Source organism: Oryx dammah, unplaced genomic scaffold (assembly GCF_014754425.2).
Source record: "Oryx dammah isolate SB20612 unplaced genomic scaffold, SCBI_Odam_1.1 HiC_scaffold_23, whole genome shotgun sequence".
NCBI lineage: Eukaryota > Metazoa > Chordata > Mammalia > Artiodactyla > Bovidae > Oryx > Oryx dammah.
In genome coordinates this window covers 69,417,738-69,444,732 of record NW_024070207.1, presented here as the reverse complement: position 1 = coordinate 69,444,732, position 26,995 = coordinate 69,417,738, and the positions used below count along the sequence as shown (strand labels likewise).

The window sequence follows — 26,995 nt, the reverse complement described above, 5'->3', positions numbered from 1 at the left end:
CTGGGAGGGTATGAGGCAAAGTAGCATTGACCACTCCAAAATTTCAAGGAACCGTGTTCCTATGCCAATGATAGGGTTCTGCAGTTAGGCACTAGAGGAAATGAAGCTATGATTAAAATTCACCATCAGTTAAACGAATAACAGTATCAAGGGGAAGTCAAATCCACATATCCAAATGTGATGACTTAAAAACAAAGACTCTTAGGGGTTTAGGCAACATGTGTGAAAGGTTGGAAGTAGGAATGGAAGACAAAAGCTGTCTGAGTACACATGCACACCTAGACAAGTCTTTATACTTACAGAGGTCAAGCAAGGGAGTCATTGGGTCAATAGTAATACAAGAAAAATCAAAGATGCACCTAGTTAAAATGTCATTTACAGAAATGTTTCCAGGATTCGTATATACGAATAGATTTTAATCTTTTATTTTACCACTGAAAGATTAAGCCATTACACGATACAGGATGGAAGTTCTATTTCATAAACCAGTACCTGTCCACACTCAAACAGTGAGGGGAACCAAAATCAAGGTTGCACTGTAAATTCTACATGATTTTTAAAACCATGTCTATCTGACACTGGTGTGAAGCAACAGAATCTTTATCAGATTCCTCTTTTAAAAGAAAAACCCAAGGAGAGATGATCAAGCACAAATGATCACTTCATGCATTTTATTGATAGTCTATATTTTAAATCTGCAGTATGACATCTTACATAGGGAAAAAGCTTCTTCCTAAAAGATAACTATTAATAATCAAACCAGCTTTAATATGACCTTTCAAGGTCTTGTTTTGCTTTAAACAAGTTTTTAGCAGGTGTAAAGAAAGCACTGTACAAAAAAAAAAAAGGAAACTGGGTACATTCTCAAAATTTAATACAGGGCTTCCCAACCAGGAGTCTGCTGGATAGAAATTGGAAAAGGGTGTTATGTTCAGCTTTAAATTCAAAGAAAATGAGAAACCAGATAAAGTAAAACAACCAAATTCACTTCACTTTTGTGCTCCTTTCTGCTTTTCTGAAAGTCTCTCCCAGAGGTCAGGAAGCCCTGGTATAACAATCACTATAGTCTTTACAGAACATACATTTATGTGCTTCATGTTCAAAGACATAAAGGCCGCCTTTGTTACTGTTCCCCCTCCAAATCCCTTTAGATTCTTATAGGCTTCAGAAAGCTTTCCAAAACCGCTGCCCAGTTCTTTATCCGAATCTAAGTAAACATCTAGACCAAAGCAGCTCTTCTTGGGAGAAGACAAAACAGGCACAGATACATAATCAGGCCAATTGCGTACCTACTCAACTTGATACCGATCACACGGCCCTACAACTTTAAAAGCAGCACCTGGAACAAATGGAGCTGTAAAGAGGTAAAATCCAAACACTGGATGTTAAAACACATACAAATCACTCAGTTCAAAGAATGTTAGCAAAGGGGCATTGAGAAGAGTTAAGGCTGGGCAGCCAGTTCAGCCATATCTTGGTATTAAGAAAAGTCTGCAATATGAGGAACTGATAGAGGAACCCTGAAATAACGAGGCACAGTTCTACATTATGGGGTTCACTTTCACTGCATATCTTTAAGATATCAGTCAATCTAAGCTTGGAGGTCTTTAGTAAACAAATCCTAACCAAAAATAAGTATTTTGGTGATTCTGAGACTGTTGGAGGGTGTGCCTATTTTCTTGAAATTTGAATTAGAACACCTTATGTAGACATGAAAATAATCATAAAACATATAAACTGTTATTCCTTGAACATTCCATCAGCTCAAATATACTGCATTTTAGATACAAAATGGAGTTACTCAAATCAAGTGAGATTGCTTACTTGTTCCAATATTCCTATTTTAGTAATGTTCCAGTTAAGCACTCTTTTCAGAATGCTAAAAATGTAAAGGGTAGGTATATAACTCATAGCTGTTTCTTAGCTGCTTTCTAAAAATCTAATTTTAAAATAAATGAAATACTAGTCACTTGGACCTTGCATTTTAACTTTCCAAATGAAGCATAAGTTTACATTTTCAAATGTTTTTTCAAAAGTGAACAATTTACTCGTTAATGAATTACAAGTTACTGAATATTGCTGAATAACAATTATTGAATAATCCACAGGATTTTCCAGGTAAAATACTGGAGTGGGTTGCCACTGCCTTCTCCAGGGATCTTCCCCACCCAGGGATCAAACCTGGGTCTCCTGCATTGCAGGCGGATTCATTATCAACAGAGGTATCAGGGAAGCCATTATTGAATATTACACATACTAAAGAATTATATTAAGGGAAAATAAATGCCTGACATTTGAACATGTGCCTTATCAATCTCTTGCATTACTAAGGTACAGTATACTGTAGTAAGTAGCAATCAGCATAGTCTTATAAGACAAAAGTGCCCACACATGTGGCTTCTACGTACTTAGTATTGGTAATATATCTGACAGGGAAGCTGGTAAAACTTAACAACTCAAGTAAGGCAGATTGCAAATGTTTCTTGTTCACAAACAGCAAAGAAAAGGGGTGGAGTAAAGGGGGGGATAAAAATATCTTCCATCTTTAAAAGTATCAAAAACAACCACAAGGTGCCACTGTATTCTACCAAGCTGTAAAAATGGCTTCTTAAAAAAGCATTTTGCAACATTTACTTTCCTATTATGTGGGTATTTTGAGAACTGCTGAAAAGTTAGGGCTGATGCCGCCCCATTTCATGTCATGGACATCTGAGAAGCAGGTGATTAAATACAAAGCATATTAAGTGATAACCCTTCATAAAAATAATTTGAGACATTGACATTAGAAGAGAATACTTGGCAGGGAAAGAACATATTTTCGGGGGGGGGGATTACTTGAGGTAACACTTGTAACAGTTTCCTAACCTTAAATTTTGGATGAACTCCCATGACCATGTTTTTAGAGATTTCATGTATACACACACACACACAATCTTGGTGCTAAATGTTTTTTTGTAATTGTTTTTACAGTTGATTACTTATACTCCAACACTAACATGAACACTTTTGTCAATCCCCACCCTCTATTAACACCACTAAGGTATAAACACCACTTTTTAAGCAAATATTCCAAATTTACAGTTTGGCTCATCTTCTAGTGTTGGTGAAGTCTGCAAACTTTAAAGCTAACTTGTTCAATTTTGTTTTTAGTACTAATAAATCTCAATCACGTCAGCTGCTTGCAGTTAAACACCTCAAACGTTTCAGACTAGTAAATGAATTTTTAAAAATCTGAAATATTCAAGAAAATTCAGTTTTTAGTACTTTTTCCCTATGCTTTGAACAATGTCATGTCCCAACATTGTTTTTTCTTGTTCCTATTATTGCATGAAGTTCAAACTAGGTCTTCAAGACAGAACTTTTCTGTAATAAAGAAAAAGTGCAAAGGTACAAAATGAAATGTAGTCTTTTGCAAGAAAATACTCCCTCAAGAGAATAGTTGTTTGGATGCAGGTGAGAAAAAACATTTTTGTTCTCCATTGTACATCTGAAACCTACAAATGACCTTGTCTTCAATGTCCATACTAACAAGTACATATTGGTCATGGACCTTGCAAAAAAAAAAAATCAAGTAGCAAATTCCACTAAAATATTTGTATCCATTCTACACAGTCCAATGGAAATTAACGAGTGCTATTGAAAAAGGTTTTCACATGCACATGTCCAATATGTGCATTGAAGGCTAAAAACTTAAAATCCTATTTCCAGTGTTTATGAATAGCTTCAGTATCTACATTCATAACCAGCATTCTGCATGAGTTACCTCTTAATACTTCACAAATGAGTAATAATACATCTTGGGAGGTTAGGAAGGTACCTGTTAATAACTTTCTTTTATGCTTAGAATGTGATGCAGTTGTTTTTAAACTATTTAAAATAAACATCCCTATTATAATGGGACATTTTATACCAAGAGGAAAATGAGTTTGTTTTTAGCCAATCAGGACTACCCTGCAGATCTGAAAACCGTAGATTACACCCTTAGTAAAGGATACAAGGAGGCTCACAAATATAAACGAATCCTGACTTTTACATGGACAATTTTTTTAGAAAGATAAAATGTATTACATAAGCGCCATAAACAGTAAAATCTGCTTATATTAAAAAAAAATAAGTGAAGCTTTGTTTGGACATTATTTTCTTGCAAGAGCAGTACATATCCTTAGTAAACAACTACCATATTTACAATTTCCTTGATACTTAGGTAGGATTGAAAGCCAGAGGAAAATATAAAAGAATGAGCTTTGAAATAATCTTTACAGCTGAGCTGGTAACAGTTAAGGTAGCCAGATAATTTCTAAAGCAGATTTGTTTACTGTGTAGAGCATCTGACTATGCACACCTGGGTAATCAGCTCACTTTGTTAAGAGCCAAGGATGTGTTCAATCCCTCTTTGGGCCCACTAGCATTTCCCAGAAAAAGACAGTCCTCCACAGTCAGACTAATCCTAACCCCAACCAGCCTCAAGAGAAAGTCGGCAAGAGTACTGGGGTTCTTCACAAAGCTTACTAAGGAAACAACATAAAGTGCATATCCCAGTCAGCCTTCTCATCTTCAAATATGGGCAGCACAATTAAAATTTGAATTTCAAATAACCCAACACGACTCACTTTCCACAAAAAGTAAAACTCCCTTAGTTCTTCATCTTGTCTTTAGATATGAAATATTAGGTCTGTATTAGAGATAGTAACAAGTGTGCACTGGTACCTTGAATAACAAATACCAAAAACAAGGCAAATTTGAGACTTTCCTACTAGTATACACATCTGTGCCAACTTCAATTCTTATGCTAAATAAGTGGTTTACAGTCTCTTTCCTCCATTCTTTTGTTTTTAAGAAGCAAACTTGTAAAAACATAAATTTAACTTGTGCTAGGGGGTAGTGGTTTGTTTTTCTTAAACCAAAACTCTGCCAAATTTGCTTCATCTGCTCAAGTAGAATACTGTGCCAAGGATCTCACCATATGATCTCACAGTTCACGTCTGTGGAATTACTGTCTTCATGAAAAGTTTAAGTTCTTCCAAGCGCTTTTCTCTATACTCCCTCTTTCACTTCCTGCCTAAATCCATACTCTGTCCTTTCCTTTGCAGGTCACAGTAGCTGTTCACATACATTAAATATTATAGATATGTTCTGCTCTTACATCTACACACTTACAAAAGCAGCTTTGTACTTTGTTTGGTGTGTTTTTTCTTTTCTTTTTTTTACTATGTTGGCTCACAAAAAGCAGTTTTTTCATTTCTAAGCATGGTACTTTACAATTTTTAATGCATTAATACAACAGTGCATTGGAAAAAGTACTGAGCCTCTACAAAATAGCTTTACATTTTTAAACAAATGAATGTGATTTTTTCACTTACACAAGCATAGGCTTTTTTTTTTAATATTTCCACAAGATAAATATCTCAATTAAACTATAAGCTCACTCTACAGTGTGCCACAGTGATGGGCTTAGAAGACAGTTATACACTTAGAAGATCCTAATCTTAGTGTTATTTACACTGATAAGTCCAATATCACCTTGTCTGAAAGGTGAACAAATGATATTCAGAATGTAGCTGAATGTGTGCCAACTAATAACTGGGAATGGTATAGCTTTAAGCAGTCACTTAGGAAACATGTACTGTAACTGAGTCTAAACTAGCAATTTCCTTCACCCCTCTTTCCTATGGCAAATGAAACTTTAAAGATCAATATGAAACAGGTAAGAGTCATTGCTAAGGCAGACCTTTTAAGATAACAAAGGAGAAACTGACAAGTATATGATAAATCATCAGTAATAACAATTACTGATACTGAAGTCAGATTTTTATGTCCTAATATGTTGCTTTTAAATATTTCCTTTTATTTTGGAACAGAAATTAGAGAAAGGACAATGACTCATTCAGAAAGCAATGACTCAATTCTGGTTGCTACTTTACATTTAAGCACCACTCAAAAAGTGGACAGAAAGCAAGTGATTCCTGTTTGCCCATCACTATACCAGCTACATAGCTGAGAGTTCACACCTTAATCACACAACACTTTCTCTGTTACCAGAAGCTAAGACTGCTCTACGACAAATAGGACAAGTAGAATTCTCAGACAACCAGCGATCGATGCAGTGGACATGGTACTCATGGGAACAAGGTAGTTTACGAAGTTTGTTGCCTTCTGTGTATTCTGTAATGCAAACACTACAGGTTTTTAATGCATCGTTTTCACCAAAACTTCTCATTGCCAAGTTGTCAATCTGTTCTTTGGTGAGTCCTCTAGGTTGGTCATCATCATCCTCATTTAAGAGGAAAAACTGAGCGAGACTAAGGAAGGGCAGAGAGCCACTTTCATCAAATGTTACCGGGGCCCTGTGTCGACCCTCTCGCCTGGCACCTGATGAGCCTGATGGTGAGCTTCCTTCATTACTGCCTTCAAATACCTCTGAGCTAGTCTCTGAACTTTCACCATTGGAACTGGAACTAGGACTCGAACTGGAACTTGAACCAGAACTGCTACTACCACCAGAACCCCCTCTTCCATTCCGTGACTCTGACCTTTCCATATTTCGACTCGAGACTGAGCCACTAGGCTCTGAATCACTATCACTGTACATAAAGTAGCTTAACTCGCCAAAACCAGTCATTATCTGCCTTAACATGGTCTGAATTGCAACAGATGTAGTCTCACTTAAACCAGTATTTAAGATTCTACGAATTGGAATTCTGATGGTACTGACATAGGTTCTCACACCTGCTCGCTCAGAACGTGAAAACGTACGCCTAAAACCTCCTCGTTCACTTTCATAAGTGACGGTGTTGTTTGGCGTCTGAGACCTTGACCGAGTTCTGCTAGCTATGCTATCTCTCTGCCGATATTCTCCAGGACGAACTCTTCTTACTTGAAGATCAAGGACTATGGTTGGAGGTCTCTGGCCTGATCCTGTGGATTCACCATTGCCAGTTGTGTCTGAAGATCCTGCTCCTTGTGAGGCATTTCTTGTTCCAGAAGCTGCAAAAAGACCTCTAGTTAGTAAGTCAGGTCCACTTATTTGCTGTCTTAATGTCACGTGGTGCCGGGTTCTAGAACTTCCTTCTGTCTCATTTACCAAAGGATGCTCAAAAGTCTGAGATGAGATACTATGATGAGATCGTCGTGGAATTTCACTCATTGGATGTAGAGGTGATCTACTTCTTTCAGCTCTTGCTCGGGTTCTCCGATGGTCTGGGCTCCTACTTCTTGCCCTTCTCTGACCTCTGGTAGGTGGGGCTTCTCCAGTTAATGCTTCAGTTGAACTTCGTTCTGATCTGGGTGGCCTTGCAGATGTTGATTCAGATCGTGGATTTTCCATTTGTCTTTGGCTGTTGTTGTCCATACTTTCTCCACTAGAACGTCTTGTAGATGGTTCATTTTCATTCTCTGGATTTTGGCTCCCATTATTACGGTTAACATTGATCTCTAAACTGAATCTGAAATCACCACTGTTTGGATTAGTCCGGCTCACTGCTCTCCAAGATTGGTTTCCTCTTTGCCCACTTCTTGTCGTATTTCCAGTTTGTCTGACTGAGTTAAGCCAGTCTATTATAGAGTCACCATTAGATACATCATCTGAAGAGTCTCCACCTGTTTTTTAAACAGGGAGGGGAGAAAAGGAACTATTAAAAATAAGAAACCATACTCTGAAACTTCATATTATTAACAGAAAAACATTCTGAACAAATTTCAATTTACAGATTTTTTTAAACTATATTGCACTGATTGGCAAGTAAAAGCAGGAAACTTTCAATTCCATTTTAAAACAGCAAGCGAATCCTAGAGAAATTTAAATCATTTTTTTAAAAAGGGAATTGGGAGGAAGTCTATTTTTAGCATTGTATACAGAGCCTAGTGTACCACTGGGGACTGTCAGAAGACATTTTTTTCAGTCCACTGTCAAAACACTAACATAATCAAATAAGGTAAAACACCAGTTAAGGTACAGGGCTAGTATTTTAGTTCAAATTACATTTTTTTAGTTAGATTTTTATCAGCCTACAACATTTCTTTGGGCTCTTGACTTAAGTGCCTTGGATAATACAAGACATTTAAAAACTGTAGGACTGCTTTAGACATTGCAAAAATATAAACAAGATTTACAGGTTACTTCATGTTACCAAGATTTTAAATTAACATGAAATTAGAGATCAGAACAAGTAAAGAGTCTGAACCTAGCATAGTACATATACAGCACATTCAACAACCTAATTGTTATCATATTTCACACTGAAGGAGAAACACCAGACCTGAGGTAAGAACAAGATTTCTTAAGAAAAAACACCAGACCTGAGGTAAGAACAAGATTTCTTAACAGTGTGACTATTTACATTTTGAGCCAAATAATTCTTTGTTGTGGAGGCTGTGTTGTGCATTTTAGGATGTTTAGCAGTATCCCTCGGAGAAGGCGATGGCACCCCACTCCAGTACTCTTGCTTGGAAAATCCCATGGACAGAGGAGCCTGGTAGGCTGCAGTCCATGGGGTCGCAAAGAGTCGGACACGACTGAGCAACTTCACTTTCACTTTTCACTTTCATGCATTGGAGAAGGAAATGGCAACCCACTCCAGTGTTCTTGCCTGGAGAATCCCAGGGATGGGGGAGCCTGGTGGGCTGCCATCTATGGGGTCACACAGAGTCGGACAGGACTGAAGTGACTTAGCAGTAGCAGCATCCCTTACCTCCACCCACTAGAGCAAACAGCAAACTCCCAACCAAAAATGTCTCCAGAGATTATACCCCACTGAGAACCATCAGATTAGAGAATACAACCTTTCTGCTGGTGAGGAAGTCAGGTTTATAAGGAAGGACTAATTCAGTGGGTACAGGGAAATTTCAATGAAGGTAGAAAATAAAGAAAAATGATCACATTTAAGACAGGACATTCCTATATCCCAATTAACACTCAAAATAATCCCACAGGTGAAGCAGGAAAAAAAAGTTAACATTCTCACCAAATATCAAGAAAATGCCAGTTCTTTTTATGAGCAGTTACTTAACACCAAATTAATTTGTGCTACTGATATGGATTTATCTTTGCTGACATTTATCATAGGAAGCTCCTTATCCATTTCATCCTTTACACCCCTCTCCCAAAAAAAACTTACCTCTATTTTCATCTGAGTTTTGTGGTGGTGGGCCCTCTTTAATTTGTTGTAGTCTCCTCAGCAACTCTTCCTCAGTACTTTCACCTGAAAACAGTTTAAAATATTTGCAAAATTATAAATAAAATCCAATGACTTATCCATCTGAGATGACAACCAAAGAGTAGGAACCTGAGTAAAATTCACCTATTTGAGAGCATGACATTACAACTTATATTTATTTGTATTCCTTTCCAGTTTACAATATGCTTTTGCATACAATATCTCATTCTTTAAAAATGCAACTCTGGGAGATAGATATTATCTGTATTTTAAGACAAAGAAACTCAGAGTGAGTAAGCTGATTCGTTAATATATAGATATATAGTAGTGCAAGAATGCCAACTCTGGCATTCTGACTCAAGTCTGGTACTCCTGGCTCAAAATGCACTCCATCTCATAATAACCACGCTAACACCTTACCTTTTAAAATTTAAGCAATCACTCAAACGTTAATAGAATTAAATAGAAATGAGGAGGAAGTGATATAATGAATTTTAACTAGAATCAAATGGGACCTAATGAGGCAAAAAATAACAACCAAGCACAAATTTCTGAATAACTGACTATTTTACCCAAGGCTAGCTCTGGTTGATTATGATTGGGACATATTCAGAGAATGAGGGATGACAAAACAGAGTTAAGTCTGTCCTAAGAACCAAAGTTCCCATTAGCTCTTCCAGACCACTGTCTAGTAGAGTTAAATAAAGATAAATAACAAAAAGATTGTTCAGCTCCACTCTTTTCAATTCAGCTTACTATAAATTCATAATATAATTCCTCACTAAAAATCCTGACATAGGATAATTCCAAATGAGTGAACAAAATCAAGTAATAAGTACAGCAGTAGATTTCATTCTATATCCCTGGTATTAAAATCATACTTCACAATGGTAAACAAAACATTTTTTAAAAAAACAGTTGTTTTTTTAAAGACCAGCAATTTATATATATGTAAATCTTTAAACTACACATTGCATACCTGGGGTGCCTAGCAAATTGTTATCCCTCATAAGCCTATAATCTTCTTCACTGAGGTTATTTACAAATTGATAGAAAGCTTCTTCCCGATCCAATCGGTCCATCTGACTTCTGCGCTGTGCTGCAGACTGATCACCACTTCCTTTATCGTTACAATCTGAGCTTTCCATCTTGATGAACAAGTGGAAAATTATCTAAAAGGAGAAAGGAGATCACTCTTGAAAACAAAAGTCAGTATATCTTCTATAGAACAGTTTTAATTATGTGAAAATCCAGAATTCAGGTTGAGACATGAATTTTAAGACCTCATATGAATGGAAACTTCCTAATACAAACACTGAAAAGCACTGTTATACTAGGAAAAGACTAGGTCAGGGGTTGGCAAACTATGGCCCATAGACCAAACAGCCCTGGTGACTATTTTTTCTCCTTGAGATCTAAGAATGATTATTATACTTTTAAATGTTTTTCTAAGAGAGTATTTTGTGATGTGTGAAAATTATACGAGATCAAATAAATAAGTTCTTAGCTACTTGTCCAGAGAAAAGTTTGGTTAGAGAAATACAGATAAGAACTCAGCAGTGTAGCAAGAATTGAACGGTGTCTATTCAACAAGGTTAGACCCAAGCAGCTTACTGAATTCTTGGCACTATAATTGCTTTTGTTTTTTAGTCCTCACAATGACACTGTGCACAAACACTGTTGTTGTCATTATTCCTTTTTTACAGATGAAGAAACTAAAGTATAGAGAGGTTATATAACTTAATCAGGGTTACACAACTAACAAGTGACAGGGCCAGAAGCTGAATCTGGACAATCTGAATTCAGGTTTCTCTATGCTCTACTGCCTCTCACAGAGATATGACATGTAGAATAGAAGTTCTAAAAATGCTAATGGTCAAGCCCACTTTCTCCATTTAATACTATGAGTGTGCACTGGTAATTTAGAAAAATGTTACAGTATAAGCATGGCACTTGAAATGCTGTCAAGTTATAATTGCATCACCGTGACTTGCAGTGCACAGATCACCAGTGCAAAGCAGTGACAGTGCCACATAGTCTGTCACAACTACTCAACTCTGCCATTACAGGAAGAAAGCAGCCCACAGACAATATGTAAATGGATGTGTACAGCTGTATTCCAGTAAAACTTGATGAACACTGAGTACCATCGCTAAAGGCACAGTGGATATGGATTATTTTAGTAGAGTAGATGGCAAGTATTTTATTTATAATGCAATGACACTGAAACTGTGCCTATGCTAAAATAATAAAATATACATTAATATTATTAGACTAAGCACTCATCATAGTATTTCCAATTCACAGGAAACCTATGGTCTGAAAAAATAGAAAATTTAAAACAAATATCACAAAATATTTCCTCATAAAAATAAAAAATGAAGCTTCAACCAGAGTAAGTTTCTAAGCGGCTCATTTGTTGGCTAAGCAAGGAAAGACATTTATCAATGATATGTTAGCTAAACTGTGTTTGACTGCAGAAGCTAAACAAATAGTCCACAGAAAATAAACTAGTTTAAGATTATTAGCCTTTTAATGAGAACAGTTGCTCAAAAAGTGACGATACTGGGATATATCAATCATCAAGTGAAAAACAAGGAAGCAAATGAGTAGTCGCCTTTGGTTCTTGATGAGCTGACAAATATAACTGATGCTATTCAGTTGCTTATTCAAGGAGTCAAGTTATTTGAGGAGTTTGAACTAACTAAAGAAGTAGTCTCTGAATAGTTTGCATGGAAAAACTAACTACAGGTGATAACATTTTCAAAGAAGCTGAGAAACACTAATTCAGCACAACCTGAGGTGGAATCTGTGAAGATGTGTTACAACTGAAATGGTGGTTAAAAAAAAATATGCGTAGAGCAAAAATATATCAAGTTGGGCAAATTTACAATTAAAATCATACACTTGTACATTGATTAGATAGCGTACTTGTATGTGTGAAGACATTTTCAACAACGAAATATGTAAAATCTCATTTCAAATCAGAAAACACTAAATGGACATCTGCAAATGATTTTTTTTTTTTGCAAATGATTCTGATGATAAAGAATGTTAAGCCCCAATTAAGCAAAATGTTATCCTACCCAAAAGAATACCATTCTTCTCACTAGTAGACCTGTATTATAAAACATTGTACTAATTTATTATTACATCAAGAAAAACTCTGTGGAAATTTGGCTTCTCTCTTTTTATATAAATAACTATGTAATATGCTCAATTCTGATTAGCAAAGTGAAAAAAATTTACTATCTGGCCTTTTACAGAAAAAGTTTGTCAACCCCTACTCTGGATAGTACACAAAATTAGCCAAAACTTAATTGTCACTCACTATTTGTACAGCCCTAGGAAATATATATATATAGAATATTCTTTTCCTTCCAACCCCAGATTGACTCAAGTTCACAATGACAAAATAAAAGTTAACTCAGAAACATGTGAAAATCTGACTTGTGGAAAAGCAGTAATCTATGTTGGTACTACGATTTAATCCAACACACAAAACACGAAGTATCTGGATGTTTATGTCAATACTTGAGAAAAAAACAAGCCATCTTTCAGATATTAAAAAAATAAAGAAGACTGTCTACCTGTCTGATGAGTCTAAACAAATTTTAGTCTATACATGGGCACATCTGGCTCTCCACTGTTTTTCTTATCATTATTCTTAGGTCCATCATTCTTTAAAGAAACAAGATGAATTATCTCAAGGAAAGGGAAAGGGAGAGAGACCTTAATATTTTTGGAGTTTCCTAATTTCATAACTAAGATTTCTTAATTTTGGTAAGACTAAACTATATAAATTTCTGAAAGATGCTGTTTTTTACTGTAAGACTAGAAGCCAACAGGTTAAATAAAACACCCATTAACGCTATATGGACCAGGCAATGAAAAACAACAAGAAGCCAAAATTTTCTACAACTTAGTATTCGTAATAAATAGCACACAGTTAATTAAAAAAAATACAGAAAAGCACAAAGAAAGTTCAGCCATAATTTCCCAAACCAAAGAAAATCACACTTGGCTATTAAGCAGTTAATATTCTGAATAGTAGTAACATGAAAGGACCAAGTCCACTTATGAAGGAATAGATCAATAAATAGTTCTGAAAATAATTTCTAAAAACTGAAAACTCAGTAGAGTTGAAAGGCTTTAAGAATGTAAAGCTTTCAAAGAAGGCAAAAATTTCTGATAAGTTCTGACATCTGAAGGACAGGAACCAAAGATAACAGAAAAATCACATACCAAGGACTGTTACAGGAATGGCACAAAGTCTTAAAAATAGCGTCAGAGGTTAAAGCCCACAAGGAACAGAAACTTTCAAAAGTATGGGAAAGAGCGTTTAAATGGCTTTGAAAAACAAACCTGAAATAAGAATGAGATCTTTTACTAAGCCTTTGGTACAGATGGTATATTAATAGAAGATGGTAGGTAGAGGCACTCAACTTCTATCTTATTCAGCAAGGAGAATCATCTTCCAACTGCAAGTAGTGGAAAAAAACAAGTTTCTCAAAGAAAAAAAAAAAAATCAAAATCCAAACTGCAAAATTCCCAATCTTTGAGAAATCAGAGAACAGGGGATACCAGATGATCTAATCTGCAAAGAAAGTGACGTCTATAAACTATAACACAGCAAAATCTGGCACAAAACCTGGGGGGGGGGGTGGCACATGGAATTCTGCTATAGACTATCAGATATATTGCAAACATGTAGAAAAACATGTTCACCAGAAGTGGACTCATTTGCATTACATAGTCTTCTTTCACACACAACTTGCTTTACAAGATTCTCACATTAAAATCACCTGAGGAGCTTTCTCTGGGGCCAATCAGACAGCGACATTTTAAAAATTCCGCAGGTAATTCCACTGCACAGTCAAGGTTGAGAAACTTTTTGATATAGGCATCAGGATAATACTGCTGAAACGTCTGGCTTGGTTTTTGTACAGAGTCTGCAAAGTTTCTGCATCCTATTTTATGGAGAAATATAGGCTAGATCCATGCTTCTCAAACTTCAACATACAAACGAAACACCTGGAAATCTTGTAAAAATACAGGTTCTGATTCAGTAGATTGGGGGTGAGGCCTGAGAGCATGCATTTTAAGTAAGCCTTCACGTAATGCTGACGCTGCTAATCCTAGAATCAGTTTGAGCAGCAAGGAGCTTGATGACAATACAATTTAACAGATTCACAGTTGCTGAATACCACTCTCAAAGACTGAGCCCAGTCTTAAGCATTTTGAAAAGAACCAAGTCAAAGACATGCCAGCCAAATCTACAGACAACTCAACGCTGAGAGTTAGTAATGAAGATGTATATAATAAAAAAAAAAAAATCCTGAATTCTCAGTGGGCTGTGAGGATGAGTGGAAATCAACAAAAATGATGGTAAATGTGCTACTTTAAACACTTTAAAGGTTATCAAGCTGATGGGGAGAGGGGGACCTGTCCTGGCAACATGAAGATGACCTGAAATTTTTAGTTAACAAAAGCTCAGTTAAAAGCATGTTTGACTTGACCGTTAAGAAACCTTGGAGTCACAGGTTGACAAACCTTTCCTAGGTCACAGTATTCAGATAAAAATAGGTAGTAGTGTCAATGCTACTTGCTGTTCAGACTATATGTAGAGTATTGGAAACATTAAAAATACATCCAAAAGGGCACTGACAAACACAAGAAAATATCTAGAGTGACTAAGATGGTGAGAAGCCAGGGAATACCATAAAATAAATGGCTGAATTACTTGAAAATGTCTACCCCAAAGACAACACTAAAAATGGACATGATTACCACCTTCAAATATTTGGAGTTATAACATATAAGAGAGCAAACCACAGGGTCAAATTAGAGCCAAGAGTTGGAAGAAATATAAAGCAAATAATTCTGTCTTTTAATCGTCAAACAAATAAGACTGTCCAAAAGTAGAGATGCAACCAGTCTCTTGAAGTAAGCTACTACCAATTTCTGGAAGTATTCAAGTAGAGGCTAGATATTAGGTAGGAGTTTGAACAGACTGATTTCAAAAGACCCTTTGGACTAAAATGTCATTAAGGATAGACAGTCCCTTGGTTTCCTTATTCTGGGGCTGCTGCTGCTGCTAAGTCACTTCAGTTGTGTCCAACTCTGTGCGACCCCACAGACGGCAGCCCACCAGGCTCCCTCATCCCTGGGATTCTCCAGGCAAGAACACTGGAGTGGATTGCCATTTCCTTCTCCAATGCATGAAAGGAAAAAGTGAAAGTGAAGTTGCTCAGTCGTGCCCAACTTTGTGACCCTTTGGACTGCAGCCTACCAGGCTCCTCCATCCATGGGATTTTCCAGGCAAGAGCACTGGAGTGGGGTGCCACTGCCTTCTCCAATTCTGGGTCTAGGGTCATACTAAGCCACATATTCCCAGTGACACAATTTTGTTATAACATTTTCTTAACAAGACCAATCCACTTATATTGCCCCATCCTTTCCCTCCAACACATCTTATACTTTACTACCTTCACACTTCTAATGCTCTCCCTTCAGCCCTCCGTTTAATCTCTCCCCAGTTTCACTCACCCCTCAAGGTTCAATGAAATCTTACCACCTAAGAAGCTATTACTGACTACCTCAGGTAGCAATTTTTTTCAACTGTCTCTGCACACAGCATTTGCCTGTGCCACTAGTGTCACTTCCTGCCTCACAACGTCTTTTACATTTTTAAAATACTGATTTTCAGTTTAGTTCAGTCGCTCAGTCATGTCCAACTCTTTGCGACCCCATGAATCACAGCACGCCAGGCCTCCCTGTCCATCCCCGTCTCCCGGAGTTCACTCAGACTCACGTCCATCGAGTCCCTGATGCCATCCAGCCATCTCATCCTCTGTCGTCCCCTTCTCCTCCTGCCCCCAATCCCCCCAGCATCAGAGTCTTTTCCAATGAGTCAACTCTTCACATGAGCTGGCCAAAGTACTGGAGTTTCAGCTTTAGCATCATTCCCTCCAAAGAAATCCCAGGGCTGATCTCCTTCAGAATGGACTGGCTGGATCTCCTTGCAGTCCAAGAGACTCTCAAGAGTCTTCTCCAACACCACAGTTCAAAAGCATCAATTCTTCGGTGCTCAGCCTTCTTCACAGTCCAACACTCACATCCATACATGACCAAAGGAAAAACCATAGCCTTGACTAGACGGACCTTAGTCAGCAAAGTAATGTCTCTGCTTTTGAATATGCTATCTAGGTTGGTCATAACTTTTCTTCCAAGGAGTAAGCATCTTTTAATTTCATGGCTGCAGTCACCATCTGCAGTGATTTTGGAGCCCAAAACAATAAAGTCTGACACTGTTTCCCGATCTATTTCCCATGAGGTGATGGGACCGGACGCCATGATCTTTGTTTTCTGAAGCTTTAAGCCAACTTTTTCAGTCTCTACTTTCACTTTCAATATCTTATTTACCCAACAGATCCAAAAGATCATTTCAACATATTATCAATATAAAAAATATTGAGATGTATTATATTCTTTAAAATTCTAAGTCTCAGAAATTTGGTATGTATTTTATACTTACAGCACATCTCAAATTGGATGTTAAATTTTCAATGGTTAAGGTGAAATGTAGTCCTAATGAAACAAAAGTCATGTTTAATGGAAAAAATTTACATTATTAGCTTAATTAAAATGAAAAAAAGAAAATTAAAAGTTCAGTTCCAGTTAATGACATTTCAAGTGTCCAGGAGCCACATGTGCTTAGAGGTTACCACATTGGACAATGCATGCTGCTTTAAAGAACTTGTTCATAAGCTAGAGAAACTCCACATATGGAAACAGCTCTAAAGTGTTCCCAATATATTGTTTCTGCTCTATAAACCCACTATTTATGAATCCCCTTTACACTTTTCAAAAGTAAAATAATAACGGTGAGGGTGAGGTGAGTGTTGGTCAGTCAGTCATATCTGACTCTCTGTGACCCCATGGATTGGGGCCCGCCAGGCTCCTCAGTCCACGGGATTTTCCAGGCAAGAATACTAGAGTGGGTTGCCATTCCCTTCTCCAGGGGATCTTCCCCACCCAGGGATCGAACATGGGTCTCCTTCATTGCAAACAGACTCTCTTTACCATCTGAGTCACTAGGGAAGATAATGGTGAATACTCTACAAAAACACACGGAATAGATGATTTTTAATTACAATCACCCTTGACCTAGAAATTCTAATATTTCCTACATGGAAACTAGGGACCAAAAAAAAAAAAAAAATCATACCTCTATTCAAAACCGTCTCAACACTGTGATTTTGGAGACTGCTAAATCCTAAATAGCTCCTGCCTGATGAGTTTAGAAGTTGGGTTATTCAAGAGGGATTTTTATTTTGGTTTATTTTTTAATTCAAAATTTCAACAATGAGACACACAAAGTAACATGTAAACAAATCCAAATTACTATTACTTCCATAGTAACATGCTGCTCTCCCTTCCCCCTGCCTACACCAGAGAAAATAAAGGAAATTATTTTCCCCTCATGGCATCCTTGCAACACACTCATTTATTTCAAAACTGCAATCAAACTGGCAAGGCTTCATTAAACAGAACACACCATGTTTTTTGCTAAGGTATAGATTTCCATTTAAAATGCTGTTCGTTTCTTGCAGTTGATTAAGGCACAGGGAGAGAAAAAGCCTATTTGCTTCCCTACTTTTGCCCAAAGCATTCATTCTTTCTGCTTTATTCTGCATTTGCCTGGGTTGGGAGTAGAGGTCAAGAGATTCCAGCACTGGCAAGACAGATGTTACAGCTTTAGAGAGTTATAGCTTTAACACCTGTCAAGGTCCACTGGACTAGAAATTAATTACATTTTGGAAAAAAAAAAGGAAATCTTGAATGTAAGTAATCCCTTCAAATGCTTTGTAAAATCATCTTATGAACATATACCCAGTGAGTCTGGTCTCATTTTAAGCAGTGCCTTCACTACCTAAGCGGTAAAAAAATGAAAAAATGTAATAATTCTAAATCACAAGTTCAGAAAGTTAAAACATGCCAAAGATGTCAGGAGACTGCAGTTCAAATGATCAAATACAGATCTGTTTCCATTTTGGTGTGAAAAGATCATGTTAATAAAATGGGTCTACCATTTATAGATTCCACTCTGTGATGAACAACATTGTGGTACACTTCCAGTCTAAATTAGGTATGAGAAAAAAAGAATTCCCATACCCTCTGGGCTCCTTCTATCATCATAAATGAGAAAATTTTAAATCTTTTCATTCAGTTGCCTTATACTGAGTTATAATATTCATGCGCACAGTCAGAAATTTTGGATTAAATATACAGTTATCAGTCAACTTTAAACTTAAATATTTTTATGAAAACTTAACCAATAAAACTTAAGAGAAAAACTGTGTAACTGTTTTTAAATCACTTAGGTCTCTTCCTAGTTAAAAGCAATATCCATTGCCCTATTCATACAGCCCTTTCACCTATATTTCATTTAAGCCTTCCAACAATTCTATGAAGTAGGAATCACAAACTCTATTTTACAGATAGGAAACAGAAGCACAGAGAGAGGAAGTGATTTACCAAAGGCCATGAAGCTAGTAAATGGTAAGAGCCAGCAATTAAATCCAGGTCTCCTGATTCCAAATCCAGTCAACTTTTCAATAAATGGTCAACTGCCTCCCAATATATCCTAAGACCATATACCTTAAAAATACATTCCTTCAATCCTCACAGGCATGTCCAATGTATTCAACCTCACTATCAGCTTTTTAGTTGATGTTTGGGGCTTCCCTGGTGGCTCAGAGGGTAGAGAGTCTCTCTGCGCGTCTCTCTGCGCGATGTGAGACCCGGGTTCGATCCCTAGGTTGGGAAGATCCTCTGGAGAAGGAAATGGGAACCCACTCCAGTATTCTTGCTTGAGGCATGGACAGAGGAGCCTGGCAGGCTACAGTCCATAGGGTCACAAAGAGTTGGACATGACTGACCAACTTCATTACTTTTACTTAGTTCATGTTCACTTCTGGTATGAAAACTTCCAAAGACAAAACATCTTTTATAAGCAGTATGAACCCAGCAGGGCTTCTTTTTAAACAAGTCAACTTTTAGTATTTTTGTTTTAAATACAGTTGCCCCTCAGATGCATAGCATATTTTATTAACCTTATTTCTGTCAGGGTACTGTGTGCCAATACAGCCAAATCCATTCCTGGAAAGTAAGTAGCCAAATTAGAAAATTTGCCCAGTCATTTCAAAAACTACTCATCTGGTCAGTAACTGTATGACTGTGTCAGGTAAATTTAATTCCGGGGAGGAAAAGCTAGCAAGAAAACCAAACTTGAGATTTATTCTATAATTAGGGAGTTTAAAGCAGATTTTATTCACCTTGAGAATTTTAAAGCATTTTTAATGATTTCAATTCTTCTATAGTAATTATCATATATTAATATAAACTATGCACATTACTATGTTTCTGACCACTGCTATAAGTATTTAATTCTCCAAACCCACATACACTAATCTTTAAAACATGTATTTCTGTTATGATGTTAGGGCAAAAAGTCACTTAAAACATACTGTTCAGTATTAATGGGTCAGGAGACCTGGTGCTAAATATAAGCACACATACTGTATTCAATGGACATACTCCATCAATTAAGATTTAAAGCACCAAAATATAGAGTGAAAGAAACAACAGACATTAAAAAATGAATTCTGAAATTCAAAAGGTTGTATGAGTATCAATTTTAAAATAAACCACATCTATTAAGTCTGGAAGAAATCACTTCTTTTTAAAAATCAGGAAGTACAGGAAGGAGGAATCAAGATAACTAATGTCAACCAACTACTGAAGTTATCTTGGGCATTGTCACCTTTTGGATGTGTTCAAACAAGCTCCAAAATTCAACAGTGTCCTAAAGTACAACACACCAAAAAAAAAAAAAATCATAGGTATCAACATAAAAATGTGTCATACTGAAAAAAGGGCAGGCATTATTCTGTTTGCAACAGTTTCTTTCTTCATTAAGAACCTCATAGAGCCTATGAGAATTAATGACACCCAAGTCTTGTGTATAAAGAAAATGTCAGGTCAATAATACCATCATCAAAATGAAAAATACTTAATATAGTTAAAAACAACAAAAAAAGCCAAGTCACAAAGAACTACTGATTTTGAGGTCTGGATATAAAATACCATTGTATATGTAGTTAGCAGAAGTGTTGGGAATTTTTCCTATACAGAATGATTAAAACTTTATAGCATTTGCAGCCAACAAATCAAAGGTTGACTGAGTAGCAGGGTGGAATTCAGCTCTGTGAAAATGAAAAAAGAGACACTAGGTTCTAGTCTTGGCTGTAAAATTAACTATGTGAATTTGGCCAATTATTTAACCTTTTGCATCTCAGGATCTCCATCAGTATTAGTGTACTGGATTAAGCTATCTACAAGATACCTTTCCAATTCTAAGAATCCAGACGATGATATAACCCACATCACATTACAATATAGGTTGGAAAAATAAAGGTCAAGAAACATGAATAACTAGGATGTAAGCTTAAAAGCTGTGCTTTTCTCACTGCTATTTCACTTGTACACTTCTCTCTCTCTCTATGACTATCTATTTTTAAAAAACAAATACAAAGCATTCCTCTTTAAAAAATAAGGTAGGGTTTACATTTCACTGCCTTACTGCACAGTACCTCTCACCACCTACACAATTTATTTCCATTATTGGCCTATTGGAGGATGGTACTAAAACTTCTGCCACTGCTGATACTACTAGAGCAGTATGAGATCATAAAATACCTGCATAGCAATGTTAGCTTAGCCTCACTTGTATTCTATCTTTATCACTTGAAAAGGACATCAGGAAAAAAAAGGATTCAGCATGTGTTTAATCTCTAGGCAGGAATTCTGCAGCTCACAAACAATTCTAATGACAACAACCTTCTAAAACAGCTAAATCAAAAGAATATTAAGAACGTCAACAAATCAAAGGATGGAGACCAAGCCAAATACTGCCAATTCACAGGAACAAGTTAGTTTAAAAAGGAACCCATTATGACATTTCAATTCACTCAAGTACTTAAGACGGAATTTAATCTTCGATTACCCAGTTCATGTTCTTTTAGTATCAAGCTATGCCACTAAATTAGCATTTGGTCTTATGCACACTAACTCAATTCTGATTTCTCATTATTTGCAAGAAGTCAATGACTCAAAAACCCAAAAGGCTCATGTGCTTATTTTTAAAATGTTTTAATGCAAAAGTCATTGATTACTGGCACTTCTGGTGTTAGTAAATAAGTACTATTTTTAAGATAGAAGTTTTCCACCAAAAATGAACTATTTTAAAATCACGTGACTGAAAAATATCTACACAAATGACTCCTATACTGTCTGAGGAAAATAATTGTTACAGAACCAAACACACTGACAACTGTGATTTCTGAACCAGAGCTCCTACAGAGAAATGATGACAAAGGTGACCATATATACCCAGTTTGTCCATATGAGCAGCAGTCTACAACTGCTGTCTTATAGTGATTATTAATATGGCCTTCTTTCACTCTTAAAAGTGTTCCAGTTTGGATAAATTATAAGGTGACCTCAAATGGTAACTGACACAAACAGGAACTTTGGTCAATACAAAATGAAAAATGTAATTACGAGTTAAACCCTTTCTTCACACAATCAAATGTAGAGCAAGAGGAGAGAGAGCATTTTTCATTTCAGAAAAATCTGAAAACACTGAACACAAATATCTCCTTCCCACCACAGAATGGATCATGTTCATCATCATGCAAATGCTGTAATAGCAGTCCAAACTGCTGCTGTGAAATTACTGCAGTAAGTCCACAAATCTATATACACACATGTACTATCTAAAGATATTAGTCTTCCAAACTTATGTATGTGATATTTTGACTAATGAAATTAAACCCTTGAGTTGAAGCACTAAAATACAAGAATTTGTTGTTCAGTCTCTAAGTCATGTCCGACTCTTTTGCAACCCCACGGACTGCAGCCTGCCAGGATCCTCTGTCCATGGGACTTCCAAGGCAAGAATACTGGAGTGGGCACTTCCTTCTCCAGGGGATCTTCCCGACCCCACACACTGAACTACTTCTTCACTGGCAGGCAGATTTTTTTTTTTTTTTTACCACTGAGCCACCAGGGAAACCCAAAATATAAGACTATGTACAGCAAAGCCTCAAGTTCACAAATATACTCCCAAACTGTTTAAGACTGTCAAGATTTTTACCTCTAAAATAAATTGCTTTATTATCTGGGAAACTTCTATTTCAAAAAAATGAAAGAAAAAAATAGAAGTGTTATTGCTTTCTTACACAAAATGTCAAAGGATCATGTAAACTGGATACTTTTAAAAATCAATGAGCTATAAGGTTTGGAAATGTCTGTATAACAAAGAAATGTTATGGAAATAGATTTACAAAAGAAAAACATGTCGCAGTCCTAGGCACTGGCCCAAAATTCTACCATCTCATTGGTCTGGTTTTGACAGAGGACTTTTCATGTTCTAATTTGTTATCCACTCTATGGTAAATCAAGGGACCAGGAGGTTGGTGAGTGGTTTGCTATTTCCCAATCCACTAGAGCTACAGAAAAAGAAATACACGCACTGTAATTTGATAAATGCAAATGTCCCATTTGATCTACTGTATATAAGGCCTCACTACATGTTCACTAACATGAAAAATATATCCAACCAGCCTAACACTTCTAGATATCACTTCATTATTAAGCTACTTCTTAAAACCACTTTTAATGTTAAATTGTTTATCAAATTATATTACAGGCAGTAACAGCTGAAACAAGAACCCTGACAGACTGAAAAAGAGAGTGCAATCGTTAGATAAGTCTCACTTGCTTCATGAAGCAAATTTCCTTCGAGTGTTAACAGAAGTTTTAGATGCAACTTAACCTATAGATTTTTTTCATTACAACCTTTCATTTTCTTTGCATTTCTAATAACAAGTCTAAGGACATAAAAGTTTATTGACTTTGGCATCAGACAGACCTGGGTTAAAATGGGGGCTCCCACCACTTATTAGCTTTTTGAGAACAAATTATCTAATAGAGAACAAATTGCCTAATCTCTCCTCTGAGTCTCAGTTACTCTGTAAAACAGGTAACATCCTCATGAAGCTTGGCTGTAAGGATTACAAAATCACACATGTGAAGCACATAAGTATTCAATACAGATTAATTATGAATTTGGGCTAATTATCCATCCTAATTTGCATGGGACAATCCTGGTTTCCACCTGTTGTCCAGGAAAATAATGTTCCTTTTTCTCTTAAAAGCATCCTAGCTAGGGCAATAAATTATGTGGTTACCTTAACAATGATGATGAAAGAGGTTGATATCAATTAGAGTATTATATATTATGACTTTTCGGATCTTGAAGCAAAAATTTCAAATGTCACACAAAATAACTTGAGATTATATTCCTGTAATATAGTCTACTGTTAGTTCATTTAGTTATTCAATAAACATTTAAATACTATTTATTTATACTCATCCCATTCCAACAGTGATTAAAGGAAGCAAATTTCTATTTGTTCTTTCCATTCTATACAGGTACTGGTAAATTTCAGACATTATTTTAAAAGAAGAAAATTGACAGAGCACTAATGAGGTTCCAGCTACTCAGAAACACTACCCTTTGAATTCCCAGTGAAAAACACCCATTCTGACCATTAAGAATGCCCGACACCAACTAACATATATCAAAGAAGCCCATTCAATTACAGGGACCCCAAAACAGAATAAATATTTTAAAACATGCATTCTACACATAAATCATCAGGAGACGCAACAAAAAATAAAATTACCTGACTGTTATGACATAGTATTGTATACAATAAACTGGATTTTAGTTTTCTTCACTCTCTGCTCTAGAAAAAAAAAGAATCCATTATTCTTCCTCTTTTATAAGATAGACATTTTCTTCGAAACAGACACATCCTAAAAATTACATATCCTATGTATTTTAGCTACACACCCACCATAATTCAACCTAATTCCACATTAGTATTAGGATATTTGGGGAGACTAAGGTCAGAGGGAACCAACAATCTTATATGTTAGATAGAAGATCTTTTAAAGGCTAACAACCCATCTACCTTTTAATATAAACTTACTTAAAATGGGCTTTTACGCATCAGATCAGTGATTATTTTCAGATTCTCACAGTTACTTTCAAGAACTTATTTGGTACTACACTAGCCTAAGGCAGGAACTAAAGTATGAAAAATCATCAGGACATCTTAGGCTAAAGAAAAACACTTTTTCAGTAACAAAAGAGTATCCTAAAATAAAATTTTAAAAATATTTAGATTGGTCTTCCTGGGTATTTTATTTCTACAACTTAGAAAACTGATTCTGGGGCAGCGATAACTGTGCCAGCCTGCTCGCAAGTCATCCAGGACAGACATAATGTACCTGATGGGGTGATAAGTGTATTTTGTCTTCAATAATGACAAGAATTTTAAGAAAATGATTAGTAGTAGTTTATTTCTTCCTCCTTTCAATCATCCAAAGCCACTGCGGTTAATTCTGATTCAGGAAATGCGGACTCCTTATTTCCAGCAAAAAAATAATTACTGTGGGGCCTTGCTAAGACTGAATGACAACCTAATATAAATGCTTCCTCTTTCTGCAAAACGAAAGAACGACCTAAATAGACAAGCCTGCTAGGCCTCAGATTCCCGGACTAACCTGTGGAATAAGTATGGTGAAACTGTCTAGGGAAGGAACGTGGCTGTCTCCTCCATCTTGAAATTAATCAGCATAAGGGAAAAAGGGACGGAGTATTCAGGAAGCAGAAGCCCAACCGGTTAATACTAGTTACTAAAGCTATGGCGTACGTGGCAGGTACCGCCCGCAGAAGCCGAGACCCTTAGGCATTTTTTGAGGGGGGAGGGGTTGGGTTGTGCACGGATTGAACGGAAATTAACTTCAAAATCATTTGGCCCAATTCCCACCCTCAGCCAGGGAAAAACAACAAACACGCAACGGCTTTTCCCTCCCTTTTGGGGGGAATCCGTGCAGTGGTATCCGGCAAAGGATACGCCAGGGTTATTCAAGCAAAGGAGTAAACCACATTTGTCTTAGATCCTCCGGGAAGATGTCATGGTGGCCTCAGGGGGCACCTAATTGATAGTGCCCTGCAGAAGCAGAAGGCTCAAAATGGGGTTTTGCAAATCCTGGGAAATCTAAAGGCCCAAGAGTTCCCAGCATCTAACTTAGAGCAGCCTGATTTTTTCCCCATTTCCTAAACCCAAGCCCGCCATGTAAAAGAGAGGGGGAGAAGGAGGAGGCGAAGGAAGTCTCCAGAGAGGAGAGGAAAACCTGAGACGATCAAAGATTCTCATGCCTGAGGCCAAAACTCGAAAATCGCCTCCCCCAAATTCTTAAGGTTCTGGAGGGGCCCAGCTGCGGCTCGCGCGGCCACGGAGAGGAAGTACTACCTACCTCCTTCCCCTTCTTCAAAAAGCCTGTCGACTATACACCCAGCTAAAATGGCAGCGGAGATTACGCCACGGAGCCCCCCGCAGCAACCGGTGCCTGGGGTCCGGAGGCGGCGTTGAGCCTCCGCCACGATGCACCAGTCAGGCCATTTTGAGAGAAAGCAGCAGATGCGGCTTCGCTGTCTTCCTCTCGCTCTCCATCCGTTTCCCAAGGCTTCACTTACTCGGTTTTGGTGTCGGTATCCGACTCGGTCGGTTCGGCCGCCGCCGCCGCCGCCGCCGCCGCCGCCGCCACCGCCGCCGGGGCTCCTGCGCGCCTCCCCTGCCGCAGCTCTCAAGCCCGCCTCCGGGATGAGTCGCTGGTCGAGACCCGCCTCTAGCCCAGCGCCTGCTCGGAGACGTTGCTCAGGCAGCCATTACCTTCCCCATTGTTACCAAGCAGCGACAGGAAATGCCTGCCCACAACAGGAAGTGATGATGCCGCGTCCTGGCGCCGCAGCCGCCGCCGATTATCCAGTCCCAGCCGATTATCCAATCCCAAGCGATTCCTCGAAAAACCCTCGGTGAGAGGAGGAGGTGGCCGGCTGACGACGCGGCAGGGCGGGCCGCGGCCTGGAAAAGGAAAGCTGCTGTGCCGCCCACCATGTGACAGGCCCCACCCTCCTCCGCCATTTTGAATTGTGGCGAGAAATTCTGAGAACTGTGAGAACCTTTCCCATTTTGAAAACTGGAGGACGTCACCGTACCACTGCTGGAAGCCCTTTTCAGAGAGTGAGAAACGCGATATTAGTCTAACCTGACGTCGATTCACACAGTCAGGACCGGTTAATACAGCATCCTACTTTTATTCGAATACATTTATCGAGTGCCAACTGTAGGTGTCAGACACTAGTATAGATGTTGGGGATACAGCGCAAATTAAAGCAGACCAAAATCCCAGTTCTTGTGTATCTTTATATTCTTGGGGGGAGGGACAATAATTTATATATATAGTACATAAAATTAATGATAAATGCTAGGGAGAAAAATAAGGCGAGGGAAGGTGGGTGGGAGAGAGCTCGGTGGCGGCAAATGGGAATTGCAGTTTTTAAAAAGAGTGGTCCGAGGTGGCCTCTCTCAGACGGTAATTCTGAAATTCTTGAGAAGGGGCAGTGTTTGTAAAAGGGTGGGAAAATCTGATAACGTTGGAATTTAAGGGCGGTTAAGGAAGGCCTTTCGTAGATAGTAATGCATGAAAGAAGATACAGTACGAGCTAGCAAGCAACAACTCTCGTTTTCACAGTTAAGAAAAACAACCACATGAGCTTCCCTTGTAGCTCAGTCGGTAAATAATCTTTCTGCAATGCAGGAGACCTGGGTTCAATTCCTGGGTCAGGAAGATCCCCTGGA

General features: G+C 37.6%; 1 protein-coding gene across 3 annotated transcripts; it reads right to left on the bottom strand.

Annotated features, from left to right (window-relative positions):
- Positions 1–403: 403 nt before the first annotated feature.
- On the bottom strand, positions 404–26,058 carry RLIM (ring finger protein, LIM domain interacting). 3 transcript variants are annotated; one of them, XM_040265666.1, is made up of 5 exons: positions 25,831–26,058; positions 23,969–24,031; positions 10,132–10,324; positions 9,114–9,197; positions 404–7,596 (listed from the first exon to the last, which is right to left on the bottom strand). In XM_040265666.1, exons 3-5 carry the CDS (start codon positions 10,298–10,300, stop codon positions 6,014–6,016), a joined length of 1,836 nt encoding a protein of 611 aa, XP_040121600.1. In that variant the 5' UTR covers positions 10,301–10,324; positions 23,969–24,031; positions 25,831–26,058; the 3' UTR covers positions 404–6,013. The 3 variants fall into 3 exon arrangements, with proteins under 3 accessions (XP_040121600.1, XP_040121602.1, XP_040121601.1); XM_040265668.1 differs by lacking the exon at positions 23,969–24,031 and having other exon boundaries at positions 25,831–26,055; XM_040265667.1 differs by lacking the exon at positions 25,831–26,058 and having other exon boundaries at positions 23,969–25,804.
- Positions 26,059–26,995: the final 937 nt, after the last annotated feature.

Excerpts from the sequence above, each read along its gene's own strand:
- RLIM (XM_040265666.1), bottom strand. The coding sequence starts at position 10,300 with ATGGAAAGCTCAGATTGTAACGATAAAGGAAGTGGTGATCAGTCTGCA. Across the intron at positions 9,198-10,131 it reads CAATTTGCTAGGCACCCCAG|GTGAAAGTACTGAGGAAGAG; the intron begins GTATGCAATGTG and ends AACTGTTTTCAG. Across the intron at positions 7,597-9,113 it reads AAACTCAGATGAAAATAGAG|GTGGAGACTCTTCAGATGAT; the intron begins GTAAGTTTTTTT and ends TTTAAAAAACAG.